Raw genomic sequence first — 18,254 nt, 5'->3', positions numbered from 1 at the left:
ATAGAATAAAATCATTTTATAGTTTTGTAAATTATTAAAATAACTCTACCAACATTTATTTCGATCATGTAATCGTTTAATCATTTAATATTGAAAAAGCAACGAAAGTCAAAAATTCAAGTTTATTTCTTGAATATTAATATTCCATATGAATCAAATCTTCGCGCCTTATTTTAAGTCTACCATTATTTTATATTTCCAAGGTTGGTGATAATAATCTAAACATGAGGGACCTTTAAACTTAAAACTATATCTCTAAGTTTCCTTGTTAACGAACGTTCGTTAAATTTCACTTTTTTCGAAAATGTCATTTTCCTTAAAATTTGCATTGATTCCGTCCAGAAGGATCGCATCTTCGAGTGGTAATATATCGAAGAGCTTGTATAAAAGAAAAATGGCGACCGAGGTGGAAAAAGCACAAACCGCTACTCCCGGCGGCGATACTATATTTGGTAAAATATTGCGCAAAGAACTACCATGCAACTTCATTTACGAAGACGATAAGGTGAGCTATTAATAATTAGTAAAGAGAATGCGTATATTTATCATCCATGTGTATCATTCTGCGATATAACTGCAAGGTTAATTTTTCGACGATTCAGCATGATTAATTGTTTTCTTTTTGGATCAGTGTGTCGCATTTAAAGATATCAACGCCCAAGCTCCTGTACACTTCTTGGTAATCCCAAGAAAACCAATTTCACAATTGTCAAAAGCAAGTAACGAGGATGAAGCCTTGTTGGGGCATTTGATGTTGGTAGCTCGACAAGTGGCAAAACAAGAAGGTCTAGATAATGGTTTTCGTTTGGTAATCAATGATGGAAAAGACGGGGCGCAATCGGTCTTTCATTTGCACCTGCATGTACTCGGCGGTAGGCAGATGCAATGGCCTCCGGGTTAACGACTTACGAATTATATGATCTAATCTTATTTCGCACGAATTCGAAACTTATGTATTACATATTCCCCTTTCGAATGTTAATAAAAGGATGAGGTTATGAAATATACATCAACGCCTTGAATAGAGTCTATATAAAATAGATTTCTTTTATTTTCGATACATTTAAAAATTAATTCATACTCATTGAAAATGTTAGTATTTATATCGTTAGTTTTCGTTCATCCATCTGTTTAACAAAAGTACAAGCTTTTATTTCATTTTCTCTCGTAAACCGTATACTCGAACTGAATTCCATTTTCCTCCTGAATTCCATCTGGTACATTGGGATCCCTAAAAACGATCACAATTATTATTTCGCGATACGTTAAAGGAATTGGCGAAACTTACTTGACCGGTACGAAATCGGTCGAAAGCTCTGGGAAAAACGTGTCGCAATCGAAACGTTTCTTTATTCTCGTGAGATACAAACGATAAAAATTTGGTAATTCCAAAACGTCCTGAAATTAAAATATAAACTTTGTAGCAAGGGAAAAAAGTTATTATCCAAAGGATGATCGGGGTATAGGCTTACTTTATAAACGGAACTTCCTCCTATGACCCATATTTTTTCCACTTCTTCGCACAATGGTGATTGAGACACAATGTCGAGTGCATCTGAAATACTTTTGCAAGGAATCGTTCCGCTTCCAAAGTTTCTACAAAAATTTGTTTAATGATATAAGTTCTTCGAAACGACTATCTAGAAAGGATTACTTTCTTAATCTTTCGAGTTTTAAATGATTACAGAGATTGTCTCGTCAAAACCATATTAATACGATTCTGCAAGGGTTTATATTTTGGCGGTATAGAATCCCAGGTTTTTCTACCCATCAGTACCACATTTTTTTTCTTTTCATTACTTGTTTTTGACGTTATATGCGTGAAAAATGCCATTTCAGTCCTATATATATGAGAATCATGATTAGAAGACTGTTATATCCAATTATATTTCAAGAAAGATATTACGACGAGATATTAAAATAAAACTTACTTCAAGTTCCACGGCAAATTTCCATTTATACCGATTCCTAAGTTTTCGCATGCCGCTGCTATTACGTATAGTTTTAAATGCATCTCCCAATCGAAAAGAAAACTTGTGAAAACATTCAAATGTAACGTAGTCGCAGATATATAAGATGGCTTATGGCTTGTACATGTGTTATCCAAGATTGACTAGTTAAAAGGAGGGGGGGGGGCGAAAGAAATTCCAAATTTCCCTTTCCAGTCACCAGATGGTACTGAAAGATCACTAGTTCTCTCGAAAAAATTAACCAAGGTCCCTATCTATCTTTTTTTTTTACCTTTAATTACGTTGACATTACATCGTGTATCTTTTTTGTTTAAAACAACATTCTATACATATCTTTATAATAATATCAATGTCTTTTCTAATGAAGAGATAAATAATACATAGTATATTATAAAACAACATTCATTATATACTTTTGCACAGTACGTATCTTAAATTATTATTATTATTATTATTATTATTATTATTATCATCATCTTTTTATACTTATTTACAAGATATTATTTTTTTCCAATTAAAATCTATTTATGTCTTCTGTTTCTTGGTACTCGGGCCGCTATCTTGTTCGTCAGTTTGAAAAATAGTTTTTGGTTGTGTCTTCTTATACGCAGGTGCTATCCAGTATGGATTTTCCTCTGCTTCTTTCGCATATTTCAAAATTGCCTCTCTAGGATCCTGATCATCCTCTATTCTTTTACTGAGTCCAAGATTACGAATAACATAAGAACTTAATGTTCCACCGGACGACGCTACTCTTCCACCTTGACCGGAAGTAATCGGTAAGTCTGGACGTCGCGATTTCACAGGATCGAGACGATCTTTTTCCATTTGCTTTCTAACAGATTTAGGCCTATCTTGTCTAAATAACGGTAGAGCGTGTGGGGTTATAATTTGTTGAGTAGACATTACTTCCATGTGCTTGTGTTTGAAATGAGATTTGACGACGCATAATTTGGCACCTCTCATACTCCTGTTGATATCGTAATATACTTTAACAATACCATTTCCACAGCCAACAAATAATTGATTTAATTTTGGATGCCATAAAGTTTTAATAACGTGCGAATTGGTTACTGGTATTTCATTTATGCGGTCAAACGTTTTAGTATCGTAAAATAATATTTTACCCATGTCTTGACCCTTTTTTAAAGATTCACCAGTAACTATCATAGAATCGTCCGGACTGAACATACAATCCGTTGTTTCATATCTTGAAAATAAATCTTTTACTTCAAATATTGGAACTTTGAATGATCTTAAGTCCCATAATTTCAATGTATCGTCGCAACTTCTCGTTGCCAAAGTTTGTCCAAGGTAAGAAAAACACAAGCTTGATATTTCATTATTCGAGCCATGGGCGTTTCTTAAAGTCAAGGACGGATTCACAAAATTTTTTCTATGATCCCACATTTGTATAGAACCGTCTATACATCCGCATGCTACGACGGTTCCCTCTCGGCTATAACTACACGTAGTTGGAATAGTCTTTACACCATTTTGTGCTCTACATTTTATAACGTTCTTATGACCACGTGGCCTATGTAACAGCCAAATTCTACAGGTGCTATCTTGCGAACAGGTTAAATATTCCTCTTTGGTAAATGGATGCCAACATCCACAATTAAGACCTGCTGTGTGACCCTTTGTACGTGCCATGTCCGTTATGTATTGATCGCCTTTCACGGTTTCGCATTTTTCAAACCCATCCCTATCCAATACCTTAGCTTGTGCCGCTCCTGATATAACCAGTATTACATCTCCGGTCGTAGAGTATTGTAAACATTTTATTGGATGATTTTCACAAGGTTGCAAAGTTCTGAAACTTCGCATCGATGAATCCATACCGGCGAAATCCCAAAAACAGACATCGTAATCGATCGATCCTGATGCAAGACGTGCTCCAGATGGATCTGCAGCAATAGCAATTACTGCCTTCGTACCATGTGTCATTGTTACCTCGTGAGTGCAAGGAATTTTCTCTTTCAATGACATTTCCTCTGTCTCAGATTCCTCGTCGTCCTCCTCCTCCTCCTTCTCCTCCTCCTCCTCCTCATCTTCATCATCTTCTTCCCTCTTGTCGTCAATAAGAATCTTTTTGGAAGAGCGTATTTGAGAATCGTTAGCCACCTTACTCATTTTTTCTTTCGAAAACGAAAATAATATTACAAAGTTGAAAGCGTCGTAGTCGCTTATTTGTTTCTCACGCTTAATCGTGCCAAGAATATCGACGCATTAAAATATACAACGAAACTATGCTTACGTATGTTTATCTAGAGTGGAAAATATGACCTCGTGTAGAGTATGGTAAATGTTGGACAAGTTTCTTCTTAGGGGAAAGTGCATCTAGATGATTTCAGTTTCTCGTAAAGTGAAATAACGAAAAGCGAAGAGATTTAACACGAATTCTATATGTAATTTCTTTATTTTTCATATTGTTATTCGTTTTTAAATAATGAATAAGTATTATGTATACTTATATATTAGGTTGGAAACTATGAAACGGACGTTGAATGAAAATAAATAACTAAACAAAAACGCCCGTTTCATAGTTTCCAACCTAATAGATGGCGCTGTTACAGCTAGTAAAATTTGTTGCCTCTCTCTTTGGTTCCTCGATGTTGGTACGCCTACAAATTTACTACTTTTGTTTTTTTTTTTTTTTTGACCTCTGAAATTTTTTGACTTTTCTCATCAATTTTTTTTTTGCATAATTACTTTCATATGTTTTTCTTTTACAACAGAAACAAATATTCCTTGTTAATGCAATTTTTTTTCTTGATTCATGTTTCGATGATAATGTAACATGTAAGCGTTAGTACACCGTCTTGAACGTAAGGTGGTGTTAGCGTCTTTCTCATGCATAAATATGCGAAACGTTGAAGCGAACAAGTCGTATGCTACTAATTAATACGATTTTACGAAGGCACGTTATAATAGGCATTATTTAAAGTGATTTGTCGAAATTGTCTTCGTCGTAAGAGAAGAAATTTGTCGAATTTATGTTTGAAACGTTACGAGAATATCTTAAAAAAATAAAAATAATAATAATAATAAAGTAATATTCTAAGGAGAAAATGAATGAATGAATTTTACAGAAACAAAAGGGAAAAGAAATTGTAAAAACCGCACGACGCTTTACTCGGAGCATAAGTGTGCGCGCGTTTGTGATACACGCTGGCATGTTTCTCGAGTCTGGGAGGGGGAAGGGAAAGGACACGCCGCGTGTGCACGGCCGACTGCCTGCGAGTGGCTGCTTTATTATTAGCAGTTCTTGCTGGATCCTTTGATCTTAGCCGACCTCGAAGCACTACGCCACTCACACCTGTCGACTGCCGTTTCTACTTCAATCAGGAAAGCAGAAAAATGTCTCTATCTTCTTACACTCGAGAGAGATTTACGAAAGAGAAGAGACAGTTTGCTTAAAGGTGCACATACTTAAATATGCGATAAACGAATCAATTTATCTTTATCTTTATCTTCGATTATCCTTCAATCGTATAATCATATATCGCCTTAAGCCAGTATATTATTACATTTTTTTTTTTTTTTTTTTTTTTTTTTTTTTTTTTTTCATTTATTACTTTCGTTAAAATGTTTCATTTACATAAAGCTACGTTGTACGTTATATACCAATAAAAGTTGATTCAGACTTTTTTCATAAACGTTTCTCACTTTCGTAGTCGAGAACCACTGGTAGGTCGGCTGAATATCCTAAGAAGTTGAGTACCACAGGAGATCATTACGTTATGGCGGTAGGGCCCTCAAGGGTGGGACTAGTGGGTCAGCCAAGCGAACCGAATCTCCCCTTCACGCCTTAAAAAGGTCAGTCGAAGCCACTACCCTCCATTCCCTATAAATATACGCTTAACTTACATTTCATTTTACATTATTCCTTTCGTGTCCTTTGTTTCCTGATACACGTAATACTTTTATCGGAAAAAATTGTAAAATAATTTGTCTCTCGTGTAATTTCTCAAGGATCCACGCAAACTTTTGTTCCACTCATCTTTCTTGGAAGAGGTCTAATTAAAATGAGAAAAATACTACGTTGGCATTAACCGAAGGGAAAGAAAGTTACGCGATCGTTACAGGAAATCGCGATGTGGAATGCGGTGCGACCACATGTCGCGCAGATGCCAAAGCGTATGGGGTTAATCGTTGCTTTCGTCAATTAGCACATTTGCGGTGTAATTGACATGAAAGAGAAGACATGCGATCTTGTTCATTTTGTTGCGGCGAAATTGTTTTTGATCGTCTTTACGGGTCAGCCTATACGTTTCGCCTTAATAAAATAACTAATTTCGCCAAAGACGAGCAACTACCGACGATTTTAGCGATAAAAAGCGGAAGTATTCCTTGGAGAAATTCGCTAATTAACCGTACAATTCGATGAGAAACATCGACCGAATACTATGTAGGTACTTGCTACCAGAAAGGAATAATCGCGATAACGAAGTCGATCGCATAACTCTTCCATATAAAAATTCATTATTTTCGAGTTTTTCTCTCTCTCTCTCTCTCTCTCTCTCTCTCTCTCTCCCTCTCTCTAGAAAGGAACGAAATAAGAACGAAAGGAATTTCATTACTCGGCATTAACGTTAAGACAGAAAATGATAAGAAAATATTATTATTTTTTAATACGAAAAATTTTCTCCAAGATGCAATTCTCTCTTACCCTTTCTCTTGTTTCAGACCGCAGACTTTGATAGTACATAAAATCGCAAAGAATTAAAGGCCCCAAGTCGGATCACACCTTCGGGATACGTGAGCGCGGAACACCCGTTATTACGTTACAGAAACGAGTATCTTGGGGGCCTGTAAACTTCTACGTGTAAGAGATGGACCGAGAAAAAAAAAGGGAACAGATATAGGAAAGAGATAGGATGATTCTTGGAAGGAGAACTCTTTCGAGCCCTTCAAATATAGCCACCTACTTATATAGCATATACATTATACATGTACGTTGCGGCAAGTGGTAAAAATCACTCCCTTTAATTTGATCCCTTCCAGACCTTGCTACCTTGCGCTCTTGAAATGCTTCTGGCCTTCGAAGGCGTAGTAACTTTGTAATAATCTATACCTACTGAGAGAGATAAAAGAACGTTATTAAATTCACGCGAACATTGAATATCATCTTACAAAAACTTTTCTCTAATAATAATATCGCAAATGTTATCAAAATAAATGTTGAATGGTGATAGCATCGAAGATAGACGGTTTTGAGTTTGGAAGCTACGGATAGTGTCAAAGTCGTGAGAGATGCGATCGAATAGCGGAGAGAAACGGGATTTCGCTCGAGCGGGAGGAGATACGTAGAGTTGGCAGATAGAAGGGAAAGGAAGGGAGAGGGAGGGGGGGAGAGAGAGAGAGAGAGAGGGAGAGAGAGAAGGAGGGAGAAAGAGAGAGGAGAGATACTGGCGGATACGTAAATGGTGCAAGGGAGCCTCTCATTACTCGGTAATAGCCCGTAATAACATGGATTTAATGCGCGGCTTCAAGTAGAGGCTATAAGCTATAAGCAATCGTTCGCCGCCTTCGGCACTTTTAATGAATAGCCCCCTACTCCTTTCCCGGATGTTCATCTCTCTTTTTCTTTTATCATCTCTTGTACCTAACGAAATTTGAAAAATAACTAATTTTCTACGGACTAAAAGTTTTATCCGGCTTTACATTTATTATATATTTATTAAGAGAAAAATAGAAGGAATATGTTAAATTTTGTAAAAAGATGAGTCCTCTTTGAAAAGTCGAAAAAAGGTATCGAAAAACGTTCGAATGACGAAGAGAAAAAGATTCGAGGTATATGTTCGAAGGCATAATTGCGCTCGGATGAAGCTCGAAGAGAAAAGAGCTAAGGATGTTGGTGGGCGATCGAGGGTCCCGAGGCGACTGCGTCTGCGTCTGTGACTGCGACGGCAGCAGTGGTGGCGGCGGCGGCGGCGGCGGCGGCGGCGGCAGCGGCGAACCATCAAAGGGAACTGTAATTAGCTGCGCATGTGCCGTGCGGCCAAGCGGAGCACCGGACGCGGGAATTCCCACTTTTTGCTCGCAATCTTCATTGCTGGACGCTCTTGGGACGAAACCCTCTTGCCGATCTTCTTCTCTTCATCTGTATCTTCTTCTTCTTCTTCTTCTTCTTTTCTTTCTTGACTTCCCTCACGAAGAAATTCACGGCGATTACCATCTCACCGTAAACGATGCGACCCGAGACGCTGATTTGGATTAAAACGTATGAATCTCGAAAAAGTACGTTTACAAGTTACGTTATATATATATATTTTTTTTTATCTTTTTTTAATTAAATTTAAACATTAACTTTTACGATCATCGGCCCGTCTTTGAATTCGAAATTCGCAATGCCCGAGTGGAAGTAAAAAATGGGGATACACACGGCTGGCAGTTTGAGAAAGCACCGAGCCGAACTGACCGCCGTGCCGAGACACGTTGAGATTTTAAACTTTTTCTGCGTCTGTCGCTTGAAAATCACGATTCGATTCACCGGGATCGGTCGAGAACGGACGGGGACGAGTTTTTGGGCCCTTCGACGTTAGGCCCTTCACCTTCTCTTCTTTTCTTCCCTTTACTCGTGTCTCCTTGCATGGGATCATTCCTCTTTTTGTTTCTTTTGTGAGCCGTGGAACGATCGAGCTCGAAGAAATATCACTGGAAAGTCCTATAGCCCGATCATAATTATCTAGAGAATTTAGCGAAAGAATTCGTTTTAACTGACCTACATACACGGTGGGGCACCTTTTATAGGTACACATTTTAATGAGATTTTTCTCCTCTTAATCTCTCATCGTCAAAAAGTAAATTATACGCGACCATAGGAATCGGCAACTCGATACCAGTTTTTCTACAGGACGGAGCTCGGTTAATAAATGCAGAAAAGTAGCTCCGGACGTGGACTCGCTTTGCTCGAAATATCCAAGGCACGTTCCAAGGAGGAACCGCCGATGGATCTTCACATCCATCTTCTTTGTTCTCCTTTTTCTGGTTGGAGCCGCCGCTTCTTTTACCCCTATTGTTTCTACCTCATCGTTGGCGTCCTTTCTTTCATTCATGACCGGCAAAATCAAATCGATGCCCGATGAACCCTAAGAATGCTGACAATTTTTGAAACATTCCTTTTACATGTCACGGAGTCGATCTGTCCCTAGTGTTGCGTTGCTTCTCGAAAAACAATTCTTCTTTTTTTTCGTTTTTTTTTTCTTTTTTTTTTTTCGAGTATATAGTTTTCTTTCTTTTGTATATCTATTCGAAATTATAGCGACAGTCCTTCGTGGAATAACAATTATTTCTAATGAATGGCCGACGCGCAAGTTCATTAAGATCTCGTATGCAACATTTTCTCTCGCGAGGAAGACAGTGCCGTAAATCTTTTCAAACGCGACCGCGGTCGAGTGCATAGAGATGCACGAAGCACGAGGTACCCTCCATGAATCACATCGATTCGTTCATCTTTTTGTTACTCTTTTTATTCGTAACAAGAGTGAGGGGGAAGGGGGAAAAAGAGAAAAATATATTCGCACATTAAAAGCGCACTCTTAGGTGCACGCCCTTATGCGAGAAAATGGATTTATAATCGCGTTTGATAATACCGTTGGTGGTCGAGACGTAAAAGGAGAAATGCGGACGCGATATTACGGTGTATCATCGATCATTATCTTATACAAGAACGAGCATTAACGTGCATTAACTTTGCCTCCTTCGATGTGAATTTAATACATCGTGATGTAAGTCTAGGTTTGATTAAAGGAGACAATCTTGAGAAATTCACCAACGATTTCTGCACCGATCGATTTCTTTTCTATCGCTATATATTCACTGCTGCATCTGATATTAGTTCGAAGACGAGCTTGCGTTTTTCGAATTAGAAAGAAATGGGGGAAAAAAAAAAGAAAAGAACGAAAGACAAAGTTAGAAGAAATATAGGAGAGCGGTTATTGAAGATATTCGTTACGGGCCGGCTTATACACATTAACACGATTTTCAAGTTTCTCGACCCCATGCTTGTTGGACCCGTGCTCGGGGCCTCTTTTCATGTCTGTCGGACCAGTCGCAACGGTCTGTTACGCCCATCGAAGGACGACCGAGGGAGTAACGATAGAGCTTCTCCGGTGCGGAGCTTTCATGCAGCGAAATAAAGAAACCGGTGAGACAGGTCGTGTCCTATGGTTTTCTTTGATGTAATCCGCACGAAGACTCTCATTTTCTCTTAAACGCGAAAGTACTAATTACGATCCTCTTATACCTTCCGCGCGTTCTTTTTCCCCCGATCCTTTTCTATCGACGACGTAGGCGGTATCTATTTCGAAAATAATACTCTTGGTATTTCTTTATTTTCACGTTTTGAATACATGTAAATTTTTCAAGTTTATTTGCTTCGTTCTTTGGAAGATTCAACGAAAAGAAAGCTGACACGTAATCTCTTATTGAAATCATGTAAGTACGTACTTACATAGCAGAGATACGATGAGTGGGATGCGATACCTAAAGGATACATGAGTACGTCGCAACGAAATTTATTAGAAGCCCGTCTCGGTGCCGTCGAAATTTTATTCAGCGCCTGAACGGCAAAGGCTAAGTCCATTGTGAGCCGTAATGAAATCATACAAAAGGGTTGTTGGCCGTGGATACTGCTGAGGGACCCTGTCGGAGGGACGGAGATAGTAGGAGCTGGAGTATCACGAAAAGAAAGTAAAAAGCGCCGGAGCGAAAGAAAGAAAGAAAGAAAGAAAGAAAGAAAGAAAGAAAAAGGAAAGAGAGCGAGTAAAGCGAGAGAAGGGCGAACGAACAATGAGGAAAAAACAAAGGGCGCCCTCCCGTGGGGAAATATGAATCCACCATGGTCAGTTGGCTAATCAAAATCTACTTTGTAAGCGTGTATATAATATCCTACGTTATTATATACCACTTTGAAGCTCGAAAATGTATATTCGAGGAATCGATTATTTCGCGTTCACCTCTCTCTCTCTCTCTCTCTTCTTTCTCAGTGATATTCTTGTCGGGTTAGAAAAAAAGAATCGTCCTAACGACGGAACAAAGCTAAACGAGCGATTAGGAAATCTGTTCTAACCTCGACGATATAAAACGTATTCGAATTTATTCGAGCGATCATCCTGTCGGGATAGATATCAGAGAGAGAGAGAGAGAGAGAGAGAGAGAGAGAGAGAGAGAGAGAATGGGGAAAGAAAAGCATACCTGTTTTGTCCCGTTCGTCATAAAGCATTGACGTAACCATTTCCGGGAATTCGGAGTGAAATTCATTGCTACGGGATTGCTCGGCGTACTCCGTCAGTCTCCCTTTGTTCCTAATTGCGCTTGTGGGATTGGTTCGATGACTAGCGGCGGTAGAGCCAAAATAATAGGTACCCGTGGCGGCGGCCCGTGAGGGTCGAGGCGAGGCGTGGAAAAGGGAAAGAATCCTTTGGCGAGAAGGAGAAACGCGCGCTCGAGCGCGAGAAGTTTGAAAGAGAAAAGACGAAAGCGCGCAGCAGGTATGTGCCCATAGCGTGTACCAAGTAGAGAGAGCCCCAGTCGCACGTTGCCGAGTAAAGCCGAACATTGCCGAGTATTAGGTTAAGGATCGTCGAGAAGTGCCGACGTCGCACGAGAGTTTGTTGTGAATCCGATGCTCGGACCATCGACAGTCCACTTCGACTCGTCGTCGCGACATCATCGAGTTTCTCTTTTCCACGCGTTCCTACTCTGATCTACTTATTCCTTACGTATCGTTGTTATGACTTACAAGCGTGATCTTATATCAACGGAATTGTGTCGATCGAAGTATAACCGTGAAACATCAATGATTACGCGCATAAAAAGTTAAATAAGTTTTTGCGAGACGCGATGCGCGCCAAATTTGAAAGAAGATGAATCGAAATTGTGTCACGTTCAACGACTCCTTCACGCGATATCAAACTATTTAAAAAGAATACCGTGAAACGATATATACAAATATTTTCGATCGTAGAGTAGAGAATGATACATATTTGGAGAACGATCTCGTTATTATCGGCGGTGTTTGTCCTCGCAAGAGCGTGGGGCATTAATCACGCTGGTCAAGCGGGCACGAATACGAAATGCGAGAGACTCAGCGTTTCGTTTTGCCATGGACTGCGTTACAATCTCACTGCCATGCCGAATTTTATGGGCCACGAGGATCAGTTGCAAGCGGAACGTGGCGTGAGTTTGCTCATTTCTCCTTAGATTAGATTTCATATCATTCTAGATCTTACGTTTTAGTTTGATTTCAACTCGTAACGTATATACATCCTATATATGAAAATTCAAACGGAATCGAACGAATGAGCTTTTACGTCAAAAGGGGGGAACGATTACGACGAGATTACCTTTTTTGCTATTAATCAAAACGATTTAGTTTCAGATTGTTTTTCTTTTTTTTTTTTTTTTCTCTTACTGTACTACTATAAACTACGTTTAAAGAGGATTAAACCGAATTATTAATGTTTTTCTCTCTTCATACTATGTGATTTTTAAAAGTCATCGGTGTGATGTCGCAATCGGCCGGAGATTAACGAATCCATGGAACGAAGGCACGGCATTGCGCGCGAGATAGCACGTTGAAGCCTCGGAGGAAAGCCATATACGTGTGTCTCTACGACGCAGGTGGCTTTTATAGTCCTGTCGATAAGATCAAAGGGAGCCGCAAAAGCCTTTACTCCGACGCGTCTTTGCGTCTCTGTAAATCATTTTCACGATAAGGCGGCTTCGCGATAAACGCTGTTACAGCGGCTATTCATGGACATCGTTTTGCGCCCGGCTCCATTCACATTTTCTCTCTTCGTCCGAGATAGAATATCGAATTCCATGCATTCGTCGGGTTCTCTCCGATATTTAAACGAGCTGTACGGACCCTCATTAAATTTATTACAGTAAGAGAAAGACGATCAGCGTGACTTTGACTAGCATCGTCAAATTTTCTCCATAGAATTCGTTCGACGAGGAAGAATGTCTTGTAAATCGAAAAAAAAAAGGAGGAACGGATTTATACGCTAATCTAATTATATTCGGAGGAATTGGCCTCGGGGGGAGAGTCGCACAACAAACTTGGAATAAATTCGTTCGTATAGTAGTAACTATATATATATATATATATATATATATATATATATAGTTTTATATATATATATATATATGTATATATATATATATTTGATCTTGTCGGATCGTTCGCGGCTCGTATAACCACTCGGCAGAACCGACTTTTCCAGGAAACATCCTGTTGAAAAGTAAACGAGCTTCTCTCGTCTACTTTACCCTCGACTCCTTCGAAATCTCGTTCGTTTAGTCGGATTACCCTTTGAATTTCTTATAAATTATTTCCTCTACGTCTTTCCGTTCATTTTCTCTTTATTTCGACGTTATGCCGACGAAAAAAGAGAGAAGTGCAACGATATAAAAGTTTATTCGCGTTCGCGTATCTCGCGGGCTCGATGTCAGACATGAAAAGCGCATTAAGACGATCGGATATCGCTGAGGATAGGGGCCTTTTGATGATCGCCGATCGAGATAGCTCGCCGGCAAACCCAGATGGTTTCTAACCTCAAAACCTCTCCTCGATACCGTCCAAGTAATTAATTTGAAAGTCGGTTTAATTAGTTGCCTCCGTGATTCTCTCTTTTAGCTAACTATGAAGTAATATCTTTTAAATCGCTAAATAAAGAAGCGGACTCGTTTCCTTTCTATGTATTATTTCTTTTATTGGTGTTTCGAGCAATGAACTTTCTTGAAGACATCATTTTTAGCTTATTACAGGTAAATGGTATCTATCGGCTATCTGCTGGATGATCATCAATCGCGAATCTAACCGACAAGCGAGTCGAGTATTCGTTGTCCATTTCTTCTTGTACGATGGAATGAAAAAATTGCACAAATGAAAGGTTAATGAACGGTGCGTCGAGAGTAGTCTCGAGGACGACCGAAGGGAAGGAGGAGAGAGCGAACGATATCACAGAAGCGTGTATGAGACGCGACGGGACGTATCGTGGATAAATTAAAGTCGATCTTTTTAGTGGCTTGCGAAGGACGGCGACAAAGGCGCGCAAATTATTCAATACATACGTCGTCATTGAGCAACGCTCACATCTTTTATAATGTACAAACGAAAGAAGAAAGAGATAAAACGCTGAGAAAAAGATTTCTTTTTTAATTACATTTTTGTTTACAAATAATTCGATGTTACATTGTATTTTCGTACTCAATGAAAACAATGTTGGAGATAGGTGTGTGTGTGCGCAGGAACGATTGGTCTCTCTTGTCGCTGCGTTAAAATCTCCAGCTGTGCGAATCGGTGTACACGCTGAGAGAAATTATATAAAGGACGTGCGTGGAAGGCGAGTCGCGTCGACATTAAAGGATCAAAGGAACGGTTCTATCTATCCTATCAAATCTTTTTGCTGTTCCTTCGACGGAAAAGGAAAAGAAGAAAAGAAATAAGGAAGGAAGGAAGGAAGAAAAAAAGAAAGAAAGAAAGAAAGAAAGAAAGGAGGTCAGCGCAAGAAGCTTTTTCGCCGACGTATTCGTACATACGCGCACATAATATGCGCGTACATATCCTGCGTACTCGCGGGAATATCGAAGGCAAGGCACGCGGCTATAAAAGCTGAACCGATCCGAGCGAGAGGAACGACCCGAGGCTGTTGAAGGAGTTCTGGTGAGGGGAACGAAAGGGTGAAATGAGGAGAGGGAGAGAGAAAAGAGGAAGCCGCTCGAATCGTGCGAGTACGAAGCAAGAAGAAGAAAATGAGAGAGATAGAGAGGAGAGAGAGAAAGAAGATGAAAAGGAGAAGAAGCGGACTACATCTTACCACTACTAATACACTACTACGCAACGCAAAGTCTCTTCGTTGTCTCCGAGAGAGAGAGCTAAGGAAAGAGAAGGTCTCTCTCTTTCTCTTTTTCGCGAGCCATCTCGGTTGTCTGTCAAGACACTTTTAAAATGCTATCCTCCAGCAGAAGCATCGACGTGGAGCCACCCTTTCTCTCCCTTCAAGGTGGATTCCCTTCTTTCTTATTCCCTATGGTGCTCTCGGCGGGCCATTCTCGGAGAAAAACGTGAAATAACGAAGGAAGGGAATGCACCATGCGGGAACCGGTCTCCGTTTCTTCGTTCGTTCGTTCCTTCCTTCCTTCCTTCCTTCCTTCCTTCCTTCCTTCGTTGATTTCTGTTCTTCCCCAGAACGCATAGTCTAGCTCTCGTCGTTCCAGACAAGGAAGAACTTTTTATCTTCCTCCTTCTTCTCTTCCTTCTCCTCTTCTTCTTCTTCGTCATTGTCGTCGTCGTCGAATCAAGAGGAGAGACCGACCGTGACAGGGACGAGCATCCGTCACGAGACCGATGCGATCCATCTTCCAACGTCCTCTCTCGTTTTTTCCTCCATTATACTCGAGGGTGCAAAGGAACTATCGCGGTGAAGCTTCTTTACTTTCCTTTACCAAATGCGACCATTTATGCGACCACCACATAATAGGTATATATATATATATATATATATATATATATATATATACACACACACACACACACACACACATAACTATATATTTGAGATGCCATTAGACTCGGTAGATATTTTTATTTTATTTCACAATTAATGTCGATTTAAATATGAGACGAATTTTGTAAAACGGACGAGACATTTTGCCCCTATGATGATAAGAATTCGAAAAAAGAAAGAGAGAGAGAGAGAGAGAGGAGAGCGCGCGCGAAGCGTTTTTGAGATGCCCGGAGGGAAGTAGAAAAAGAGAAAGAGGAGGAGGAGAGGAGGACTACGACGATCGAAAATAAGGGGGTAATGCACCTAACGGGGCGGAGGAGACGGCGGTTCCATGAGATATAACGAGCGGTGGGCATCACGGGCAATTATCCCGCCCATTCTTCCCGCCTCTAGTCTCGCTGGACGTTTCGTTCTCTTCCCTTCGAAGGGCCCGTCGCTTCGAGTCCACCCTTCTAGCTGCTCCCTGCTCCATTACACCGAGGAGAGAGGAAAAATACTCCCTGTTCCTCCACCTCTACAATGTTCCTTCAAATTATAGCCTCGTGAAATTACGTGGTCACCCGTAACACCCGAGAAAGAGAACCCATTCGCCGATCTTCGAAAGAACTTTCGATCTTCCCTGTTAAAATCTAATTTAACCACTAGAATAAAAGAAAGTCTTAGTTTCTTCGTATTAGTATCGTCGTTATAGATACCCACTTGATTGTGTAATCTTTACAAAGTTGTAGCTATCCCAAAAAGTTATATACCAATAACTTGATAAATGTTTAATAAATAAATAATTAGTTATTTTATTTTTTTTAGCTAGCAACATTGATGCCTCTGGTGCATTACAACTGTTCGAAACACTTGAGACTCTTCCTTTGTGCCGTCTTTGCCCCTGTATGCTCCGAACATGTGGCCATGCAGATACCCGCTTGCAAATCTCTCTGTCTTTCGGTTAGGAGAGAGTGCGAGCCGGCACTGACCAGCCTCACTCTTCCTTGGCCACATATGCTCGACTGCGATCGATTTTTGGATCGAGGTAACGAGGAAATCAACTTTTTACGTAGTCTTTGATCAGGTTTTACGAATCGTTTCTAAGAAATCTTTTTCTTTCGTTGATCTTTCAGGTAACACACTTTGCGTTCAACCACCCGAGGAAACTCTTCTCTCGGAAGCCGCCGTTCCGTCTGTTCAACAACAATGGCCAACGCAAGAACAAATTCAGCCTGTTCAAACGTCCACGGGACTGCAGAATCATCATCAGTGTCCGCCTCATTTCGTACAAACGCCGGATGTACAAATGGTGAATGGAAAAATTTCAAATCGAATTTAATTTAACGATTTGACAAGTCGAATTTAATTTAATCCGATATAATCTATATACATCTATTTAATATTTTAGATCTCTTGTGTTCCACGTTGCGGTACCGACGCTTATTATCGTGCCGAAGATAAAAAATTTGCCGAACGATGGATGATAGGATGGGCATGGCTCTGCTTTTTATCCACCCTTTTCACTCTTTTAACGTTCTGGGTCGAGCCTTCCAGATTCCGTTATCCAGAGAGACCCATAGTATTTTTGGCGCTTTGTTACAACTTATTGTCGGTAAATTATATCATCAGAGGTGCAATCGGTGTCGAAATTCTTAGCTGTGTCAGCCAACTCGATGGACCGAGTTATGTGCCGGTTCACGATGGATTAAAGAGTATTCCTTGTACGAGCTGGTGGATCGTCAAGCATTATCTGAGTTTAGCCAGTAGCACTTGGTGGGCGATACTGTGCGGTTGTTGGCTTCTCAGCGCTAGAAACGAGTGGAGTAGCGAAGCTTTGCACAATATTGCTTCGTATCTACATGCAGTTGCTTGGGGATTACCGCTCTTTGCTACCGGAGGTAACACCCAGTATTTTTTTATTATTTTTCAAAATTATATTCAGAGCCTTCAAATGAATCTTTTTATTCTCCGTTTACAGGCAGCTTACTTTCGCGTCAAATAGTTGCCGACGAACTTACTGGTCTCTGTCAAATCGCCGATGAATCCGCTTTGTGGCTCGAAGTTTTACCACACGCGATTCTGATCTTTCTTGGTTGCATTTTAGCAGCAGTGGCAGGTGGTGCGTTGATTCGCGTACGACGTGCTATACGTTCGGCCGGTCGTAGCGCGACGAAGTTGGAGAGACTGATGACTCGTCTTGGAATCTTTGCGTTGCTTTACGCCCTGCCAGCCCTTGGTAGCTTAACCTGTATTCTACACGAGTCTTCCACGAGACCTCGGTGGCGAACGCTCGCACTTCTCGCTGCTCTTGATTGTCGATCAGCGGAGAATTGTGTACCGGGCCCCGTTTATAGAGCGGCAGGACTCGAAGTGGCCCTTCTCAGGCCGTTTTTGTCTTTGGTCATTGGCGTGACCTCGGGTATGTGGGTCTGGTCTGGCAAAACTTGTAGAGCTTGGAGTAAATTACTCGCAGCTCCTAGTAAACCTACCAGATCGATCCCAACTGCCCAACCTCTGACACAAAATGTTCTTCGGAATTTTAAACCTGATGTAAATAATCTGCCATGAGGAAAGTATTAGTGAAATGTACGCAAAGGAATTTCGAAATTGTACATAATATGTAAATATTACGAATGTATTATATTTTCTAAAGACCGATCTTTTAGACGTGTTTAAAACGCTCTATATATATATATATATTTTTTTTTTTTTTATCGTTTTCCATTTGTAGGTAAGATGAAGCTGTACAGAAAATTCATTTTAATTGTGAAATCATTGTTTC

At 40.1% G+C, this 18,254-nt stretch overlaps 4 protein-coding genes across 10 annotated transcripts; 2 read left to right on the top strand and 2 right to left on the bottom strand.

The window, feature by feature from the left end:
• Nucleotides 1-212: 212 nt before the first annotated feature.
• HINT1 (histidine triad nucleotide binding protein 1) lies at nucleotides 213-1,007 on the top strand. The gene is made up of 2 exons (XM_035877782.2): nucleotides 213-505; nucleotides 632-1,007. Exons 1-2 carry the CDS (start codon nucleotides 305-307, stop codon nucleotides 899-901), a joined length of 471 nt encoding a protein of 156 aa, XP_035733675.1. The 5' UTR covers nucleotides 213-304; the 3' UTR covers nucleotides 902-1,007.
• A 15-nt stretch (nucleotides 1,008-1,022) lies between these two features.
• On the bottom strand, nucleotides 1,023-2,125 carry Dhfr (dihydrofolate reductase). The gene is made up of 5 exons (XM_035877655.2): nucleotides 1,932-2,125; nucleotides 1,686-1,841; nucleotides 1,473-1,596; nucleotides 1,289-1,398; nucleotides 1,023-1,231 (listed from the first exon to the last, which is right to left on the bottom strand). Exons 1-5 carry the CDS (start codon nucleotides 2,012-2,014, stop codon nucleotides 1,156-1,158), a joined length of 549 nt encoding a protein of 182 aa, XP_035733548.2. The 5' UTR covers nucleotides 2,015-2,125; the 3' UTR covers nucleotides 1,023-1,155.
• A 240-nt stretch (nucleotides 2,126-2,365) lies between these two features.
• Nucleotides 2,366-4,249, bottom strand: LOC118445818 (gastrulation defective protein 1 homolog). The gene has a single exon (XM_035875793.2). It carries the CDS (start codon nucleotides 4,104-4,106, stop codon nucleotides 2,496-2,498), a length of 1,611 nt encoding a protein of 536 aa, XP_035731686.2. The 5' UTR covers nucleotides 4,107-4,249; the 3' UTR covers nucleotides 2,366-2,495.
• LOC118445579 (frizzled-9-like) lies at nucleotides 2,608-18,234 on the top strand. Of its 7 annotated transcripts, none has more exons than XM_085655463.1 (8): nucleotides 2,610-2,749; nucleotides 5,066-5,395; nucleotides 5,651-5,792; nucleotides 6,663-6,928; nucleotides 16,298-16,517; nucleotides 16,606-16,781; nucleotides 16,881-17,370; nucleotides 17,451-18,234. In XM_085655463.1, exons 4-8 carry the CDS (start codon nucleotides 6,854-6,856, stop codon nucleotides 18,038-18,040), a joined length of 1,551 nt encoding a protein of 516 aa, XP_085511589.1. In that variant the 5' UTR covers nucleotides 2,610-2,749; nucleotides 5,066-5,395; nucleotides 5,651-5,792; nucleotides 6,663-6,853; the 3' UTR covers nucleotides 18,041-18,234. The 7 variants fall into 7 exon arrangements, with proteins under 7 accessions (XP_035731308.1, XP_085511589.1, XP_035731470.1 ...); XM_085655464.1 differs by lacking the exon at nucleotides 2,610-2,749 and adding an exon at nucleotides 4,215-4,381; XM_035875577.2 differs by lacking the exon at nucleotides 6,663-6,928.
• The last annotated feature ends 20 nt before the right edge of the window (nucleotides 18,235-18,254 follow it).

The sequence above is a fragment of the Vespa mandarinia genome, chromosome 2 (genome assembly GCF_050613455.1).
Source record: "Vespa mandarinia isolate Hongniang chromosome 2, ASM5061345v1, whole genome shotgun sequence".
NCBI classification, from domain to species: Eukaryota; Metazoa; Arthropoda; class Insecta; order Hymenoptera; family Vespidae; genus Vespa; species Vespa mandarinia.
The sequence above is the reverse complement of the archived record's forward strand: the minus strand, read 5'-3'. Positions and strand labels throughout refer to the sequence as shown.